General features: G+C 34.9%; 2 protein-coding genes across 2 annotated transcripts; one reads left to right on the forward strand and one right to left on the reverse strand.

Moving 5' to 3' along the window:
• The first annotated feature begins 2,088 nt into the window (after window positions 1-2,088).
• On the forward strand, window positions 2,089-5,688 carry LOC141701528 (umbelliferone 6-dimethylallyltransferase, chloroplastic-like). The gene is made up of 12 exons (XM_074505155.1): window positions 2,089-2,222; window positions 2,362-2,669; window positions 2,773-2,856; window positions 3,180-3,254; window positions 3,350-3,433; window positions 3,939-4,028; window positions 4,283-4,384; window positions 4,483-4,575; window positions 4,769-4,840; window positions 4,949-5,044; window positions 5,174-5,278; window positions 5,410-5,688. Exons 1-12 carry the CDS (start codon window positions 2,159-2,161, stop codon window positions 5,449-5,451), a joined length of 1,215 nt encoding a protein of 404 aa, XP_074361256.1. The 5' UTR covers window positions 2,089-2,158; the 3' UTR covers window positions 5,452-5,688.
• A 9-nt stretch (window positions 5,689-5,697) lies between these two features.
• LOC141701529 (L-lactate dehydrogenase B-like) lies at window positions 5,698-7,289 on the reverse strand. The gene is made up of 2 exons (XM_074505156.1): window positions 6,615-7,289; window positions 5,698-6,417 (listed from the first exon to the last, which is right to left on the reverse strand). Exons 1-2 carry the CDS (start codon window positions 7,221-7,223, stop codon window positions 5,974-5,976), a joined length of 1,053 nt encoding a protein of 350 aa, XP_074361257.1. The 5' UTR covers window positions 7,224-7,289; the 3' UTR covers window positions 5,698-5,973.
• Between the last annotated feature and the right edge of the window lie 312 nt (window positions 7,290-7,601).

Genomic DNA, 7,601 nt, shown 5'->3' on the forward strand with positions numbered 1-7,601 from the left:
GGATCTAGCCGGAGAGAACAAAAAGCTCGTTTTCGTAAGGTACAATCGTCTAATTTATTTTTCTTGCCTTAAATACATTGTTGTAAGTCAGTGCATTTAAAGCTATCACATTGATAAACTGCATATATTAGAAGTTGTTATACACTGATTCGCTGATTCGCTGATTCGCTTGAACCGAATAATTCGTGTAACTCGCATAACTCGCTTAACTCGTTTAATTCACGAGCCGATCACGGGTTATTATTTTGTCAAACCAGCACGACACGGCTCGTTCACTTTCACGGGTTGTTCACGAGTTAATTAAGTATTGAACCAGACTGCTAGAAACTCGGCACGGTACGGTCGGCCCACTCGTCTGGCCATCTCTAGTGCAAACTACTAGTATGTTCAGTCATGATTGTAAACTACCAATATTTATGTTTGTCAGCTATAAAATGCAACCAATTTGGATTAGGAAAAAGTTCATCACATGCTTTGTCATATGAACTTAACTAAAATTTCAAATTTTTATCAATGACGGGGATGTTGTATATAATTCTATATTAATATAGAATAATGGGCGTAAGGTTGTTCTCAGACATACTATTACCTGATGCTATGTTAACTTGGAATAAAAATTATACTGCCAAATTTGTAAATATAAACTTGTAAATACACCTAAACCTCTTTAAGTTAAACCTCTTTAAAGTAATAGGTTCGATATCAAGAAAAAATATTAACGAGTTTATTAATTTATCAGGAGTAAAAATACACTGTGTATATTATGTTGGGATCGGAAAAAAATATTATTTTAGCGAGATTATTACTTTATCGATTATTATTTCATCGAGATTTAACTGTATAAAAGCTACTTCCTTGTATTCACAAAAATATATTTACTTTGTATTTATTTATTTATTTATTTATTTATTTATTTTTGAGAAAATACTTTGTATTTATTTTATTTTAGTTTACAAATCTTTTGAGGTCACACTCAGGGATCTAATCGTATTAACCTATGTCAACAAAGAAAAATAAATATATGTTCAAATTTTGACCAACAGAATTGAAACATTCTCCAAGTTGAACATTGAATAAGAATGGCCAGTTAATTAGAATCATACATATGATTTTAACAATTAACAAGCCAATAGTTCCCAGATTGTTAAATATTATAAATATCTATATTTTATATTTCAAATCTTAATGAAGTTAAAAATTCATTATTAATAAATACCTAAAAATTTAAAATGTACTAATTGCTAAAAAGAAGAGGCTATGACAATATTCTCCCAGCGTACAAAAAACTCCAAAGTTTCTTACATTTTCATTCAACGCTGGTTATATAGCAAGCATCATGCTATTCATCACCCGAAGTAAGACGCCGTTGATTCTTTATTTGCTTTGAATTTTTATTGATAGGAGGAAAGTGACGAAAACTTAACTCAGCAGCTACTAGCTAGACTAGTTTACTGGTCAAATCTCAACACATCAACTTCTCAAGCCCACGACCTCAAGTTCTCTTATTTTATGTTTAAAAACTTACATTTCATTTCAGATGAGAGATTTTTAATGACAAGATTTAAGTTATCATTTCAAATTCTCATGTTTATACTAATATTTGAATATCCTGGATTTTAAATGAAATCCAAATTTTCAAACAACACTTATTTGATCAAATTTAGAATTTCAAATGAAATCCAGTTTCGTTTCCCAAACGGGCCATTAATCAAAATAAAATTTGTTTAAACTCTTAAAAACACGCATGATATATTATTACCCTGTTTGTTCCAATTAAAATAGAATTTCACCGAAGAGTGTAAGCACAATATCTCAGAGCAATTAAAATCGTGAAAAATTCCTTAGCTGAACTAGTTTTGTAGTTATTACACTGTGATCAAGTTTAAGTTCACAAATATAGCCCCAGTAAGGTGGTGGTGCAGTGGGAGGTCAGGAATCTTGTATAATTAATTAGCAAAAAAAAGTTCACAAATATTTTTAAAAATCAAGGAGTGCCGTCATGGAACTATACACGTGGAGACTCAATGTCCGAGTTGCGGGCCCGGAAAGTGATTATAAATGGAGTATCATCAAATGAGAGGTTGAATATAGGTCAGTAGAGCTTACTTAGAGACCCTTCCCACAGTGCATCCTCAAGTTTGAAACAAACAAAGAAGCCATGTCTCAAACGTTCATGCATTCACCCTTATCTTACAGTTTCTTACATCTTCGACGAGAAAAGGGTAAATAGATAATTTTTTATGTTGTGTTTCGTTGTTTTGTTTCTACATTTCATATTTTTTGATGTGTTGCAATCTTTGTATTAAAATTCAGAGATGAAGCTTAAATTACAGGGACTTAACCTATATCCAATTTGTGTAGGCTTTCTTACATCTCTTCAAAGCCAAAAAAGACATGCGAAACTATTGAACGGAGACAGCGAATTTCCTTCTAGGGTTGTTGTTTCTTGCCCCAAAAAATTAGATTTTACAAAGAATATAAGCAGCAGAAGTGACAAGTCAAGAACACAGAGGAGCACACTTATACAAACATTTGGTGCTACATCAGACGGTGAGGTTGTGATACAGCCCAAAGATGATAACGCTGCAGCAACATGCAGGCAGAGTATATTTTGGAGGAAATGGAATGCGTTTGTGACGTTTAGTCGTATATACCCTCTCATTTACACTGTAAGTTGTGTGTGTGTGTGTTTTTTATACTCATTTGAAGCGGATTACAGTAGAGATCATACATATGGAATTGCCTTCAACGACTAACATTCTTGCATGATAGATTGTTGGAATATGTTCAGTTTCTCTCCTGCCCTTGACTTCAGTTGCTGATTTATCACCTGCATATTTTGTGGGACTACTACAGGTAGGAATATAATTTTCGTTTTTGAGTTGGAGTTAAAATTTTGTACTCTACATGCATATAATTGACATAGCATATTTGACTGTAAATATTTATGACTATAATTGAAATTTGTACATCCAGGGGAGGAGCTTAGGGGACTCCGCTCCTGCTAACCGCCAAAATTTACAGAAATTTGAGTAATTTTTTTAAAAAAATATAAAATAATTTATTTCGGTCCCCTTAACAATATTCAACCCCCCTAAGTATATATTTCTCGTGCCCACCACAGAAGATGCTCTTATGCGCCATCTCCCTTATATAAATGAGTTTACGTCTAAATGCAGGCAGTCATACCATTTGCTTGTGCGAGTATCTATACCTCAGGGATAAATCAAGTGTTTGATGTGGACATAGACAAAGTAATCAAACTACTTAACTCGTTCTTTGACCCTTTTGCATATCAATTACATACCAATTATCTTTGACGCATATGTCCTTTTCATATGTTTATCAGATCAACAAGCCTCATCTTCCGCTGGCTTCTGGAGATTTTTCCATGGGGGAAGGGAAAGCAATTGTCTCAGCATTGGCTTTTATGGTAGACACTGATTTACACTCCTCCACATACAATCATTTTCTTATACATTACATCAATGATCAGTTTCTGACAAATAACTATTTAACTGCTAAGACTTCTTTAAGTTTAATGATAATGATTTTTCTATCGTGCGACCATGAGCGCTGGGGCACACAATAAGCACAAAATTTTATAAGTTTAGCTTGTTTGATTGACTTTCACCTCCTAATGACGGTGGACCACCGATAAAAATTAGATCATTTCTTTGCATACCCTATACGGAAATTTAAAACTAATCATCATGTGTGTAATGTTCGACCCTATCACTGAGTCATCGATAGGCTATCAATGGTTCATTTTTCTTGCCCTGCACCCTGCCCCAACCCAGAATCAAACATGGTTCTAAGATGACTTATATATGTTTGATATACACTTTAAAATACGCATAAAAAATCAATGCAATTAAAATTCCCTTCCTTTTTATCATATATCTAATACGTATTCTTGTATATGAAATGATATCCAGGGCTTGGCCATGGGAATCATGTTTCAGTCTACACCATTGTTCATTGGACTTCTCATTCATTTTTTAATTGGAACGGCGTATTCTGTTGAGGTAAATTTTATGTATTTTCATTTTAATTAGACAAATCTGTTTGATATTAGTTCTTTACTTCTGCATAAACTTATTTTGAATGATTGTGACAAATAATCTTACCTTGGTATGTTTGATGGATAATATGCCATTGTTATGCTCTGTATAACTAGATACCGACTATCCCTCACCGATATTAACTGTGTTTACTCCCTTGTCTTGTTTTTCTTTAAATAATTTTCATAAAATGGGTAACCTATAATGTTTCTTGGCAGCTACCTTTACTTAGATGGAAAACAAATGCGGCAATGACTTCATTTTCTATGGGCGGACTAATGGGACTCACGATGCTGCCTGCTGCCTTTTACCACATCCAGGTAACTAACTACACTATTGCATGCATCACAGAACAGATGCTAGTTGTTTATAATATGCTATATGCCTATATATAAGAACTGAACCATTATATATGCAGAATGCGCTGGGTAAACCAATGATATTCTCAAGGTCTATTGGCTTTGCTACCATTTTCTTCAGCGTCTTTACAGCTGTTCTTGGAGCGATCAAGGTAAACCTTAAACTATATATATATTTTAAAAGATTGAAACTCTACATTTAAATCTTAGTAGTGAAATAGTACTAATAATTTTGTTAATTCACTTCATAGTATAATTAGCAATTTTCTGATGTTTTCACATGTGAATCATTTAAAGCTTTAGTTATAAATATGAATAATAACCATCTACTGCACTGTGTAACAGGACATACCTGATGTTGAAGGAGACAAAGCTTTCGGCATCATGACATTCAGTGTCAAATATGGCAAACAGAAAGTTAGTAACTATTCACCCACTAAATATTTGCTCGACATAACTAACAAGTCCATAGATTAATAACAACTTGTATTTGGCAAATTGTTTAGTTGACTTCAAATTTTGCAGGTCTTTTCTCTCTGTCTATATATCCTGCTAACTGCCTACGGGTTTGCTGTGGTCATAGGAGCTTCTTCGTCGCTTCTAATATGCAAGATAGTGTCTGTAAGTTCTATGCCACCCCACAAGACTTACGTACAGATAGAAAAAGAAAAACACAGACACATGCACACCCCGGGTAACCTTGATTACTTAATTTATCTTGAGATTTTTTTCCTATACCTATTCTTTCAGGTTATAGGTCACACTATACTTGCCTCCCTCCTTATGCTTCGAGCAAATTCTACTAATCTGGACGATCCTGTATCAACGCAGTCCTTTTACATGTTTTCATATAAGGTAATTTAACTATGTTTTGCACCACATATACTTTTCTTTCTTTGACACTATACCACTGCTTTTCAATTACATATATATATATACCTAACTTCACTAGAGACACCGTCCTCAATTTGGATCTTTGCGTGCAGCTATTATATGCAGAGTATGTGCTGATTCATTTCATGCGCTGAGCAGCAGATATATAAAATAGTGCATCTCCAAACAAAACCAGAAAACAGAGGACATGCAGAATAAGCTTCTTCTAGGATATAATGGTGGCTGTATCGTATCTCCTTCAGAAGTATGTACTCCAGTGAATTTGGTTCTGTTTTGTTAAAATCCATTCTGGATCGATAATTGTTGGAATCAATTTGTAGCAGTGAAATTAAGATTTTAAAAGCAATCACATGTAATAATTTACAGTATATTACAAAAAATTGTCGCACTGTAGCAAAACTTGTAGAGCATGAATGGTTACAATTAAGTACTATATAGTTTGCAGTAACAAAAGTTACAAAACACATATATCAAACTAAGACTGAGCACATACTAGGAAAACATTTTCTATTATACAACCAGGACTAATAGACTACTTCTAAAATATTTTAAAAAACACCTGTATCTATGAATCAAACAACAAATGTGACCATGTTATACATGGATCAATTATTGAATAATATCGGATGTGCCCAATCCAATTAGTATGGATCAAATCAAATGCCTAACTGGCCCTGCACCTCCATAATTGTTTTAGCCGAATTTCTGAGCTGTTGAATTTCCTCATCACTAAGATGCACATTTGTCACACCCAAAACTCCAGTTCTGCCAAGCTGTGCCGGCAAGCTTAGGAAAACCTCACCCTCATTGATACCGTAGAAGCTGGTAGCCAGCACCGAGACGGGATGGATCCTCCGTTGGTTCCTAAGAATGGTTCGAGCCAAGCTAGCCACCGAATAGCCAATTGCCCATGATGTGTAACCTTTTAAACTTATCACTTCGTATGCACTTTCCACAACTTCTTTGTGAATTTTCTCTAGTGTTTCTTTCTCATAGGCTATTTGTTGTCTTTCCAAGAAGCTTAGAATTGGTACTCCTCCCACGCTAATGCTTGACCATAGTGCTACTGAGCTGTCACCATGTTCTCCAACTATGTAGGCCTGTCACAACAATTAAATTATTTTAAAACAAAAATTTCTTGAAGGTAATCCTAGAAAATATATAAGATTCTGATAAGTTTTCCTCCCAACACCGAACACCTTTAGGTTTTAGGAGGACCCGTTGTTGTTAATAGGTAAACATTCACTTATCATACATCATTTAGTATACATCATCATAAGCTGTTAGTGAGTCATACCTGCACATCTTGAGCACTAACGTCAAGGTGATCAGCAATGAGGAAACGGAACCTAGACGAATCGAGGTTCGTGCCAGACCCGATAACCCTGTTAGCTGGAAATCCCGAAAGCTTCCAAGCAATATAACTCAGCACATCCACCGGATTAGAAACAATCAACAGAATTGCCTCGGGTGAGTACTTAGCAAGCGGGGGAATAATACTCTTAAACATTGTAACATTCCTCTGTAACAAGTTCAACCTAGACTCTCCTGGAATCTGTCTAGCTCCAGCTGTGACAATACATAAATCTGATCCAGCCGTAACGGAGTAGTCAAGGGAAGCTTGAATCTTGGTCCGAGGAAGAAAAGCAGCAGCATGTTGGAGGTCCAGCATCTCGCCTTGGAGCTTATTAGAGTTGGCATCGACGAGAGCAAGCTCGTCGACTAGGTCTTGGGTGAGGATGGTTTGTGCAATGGCCATGCCAACATTGCCAACACCAATGACAGAGATTTTGGTGTGGCGTTTGGTAGGTGATGGAGGAGATGTGTTTTGTATGGCCTTAAAGAATGAAGGAGTTAAGTCTAGGCCTCCTGGACCTAAGCTTGATGATGATGGAATTTTATGCATATTGTAAAACTTTGTTGATGTCAAGTGTATATGTTTATCAGTGTATTTGTACAAGCTATGGGAAGGGTTTTGCAGCTATATATAACCATTAAAATGGGCTTAAGGGGTGAAAGAAAAGTAGTACGAGGGAAGTGCATGGATTGTGGGTCAAGAAATGGAAGATTTTGGAAAGATCTATATATATTCTTCCATTCTATGGTCAATATTTATGAAAGCATTGACATATGAGCTTTCATACCAATTTTTTTCTGCATTCTTTTGTTAGTATTCCATCTTTCTCAAAAAATAAATACCTTTGATTTTTTTTTACTTTTAATATGTATACTTTTATTTAGAAAAAAAAATATAAAAAATAATTTGCAAAGCAAAAATAATTTA

The sequence above is a fragment of the Apium graveolens genome, unplaced genomic scaffold (assembly GCF_009905375.1).
Source record: "Apium graveolens cultivar Ventura unplaced genomic scaffold, ASM990537v1 ctg3987, whole genome shotgun sequence".
Lineage (NCBI taxonomy): Eukaryota > Viridiplantae > Streptophyta > Magnoliopsida > Apiales > Apiaceae > Apium > Apium graveolens.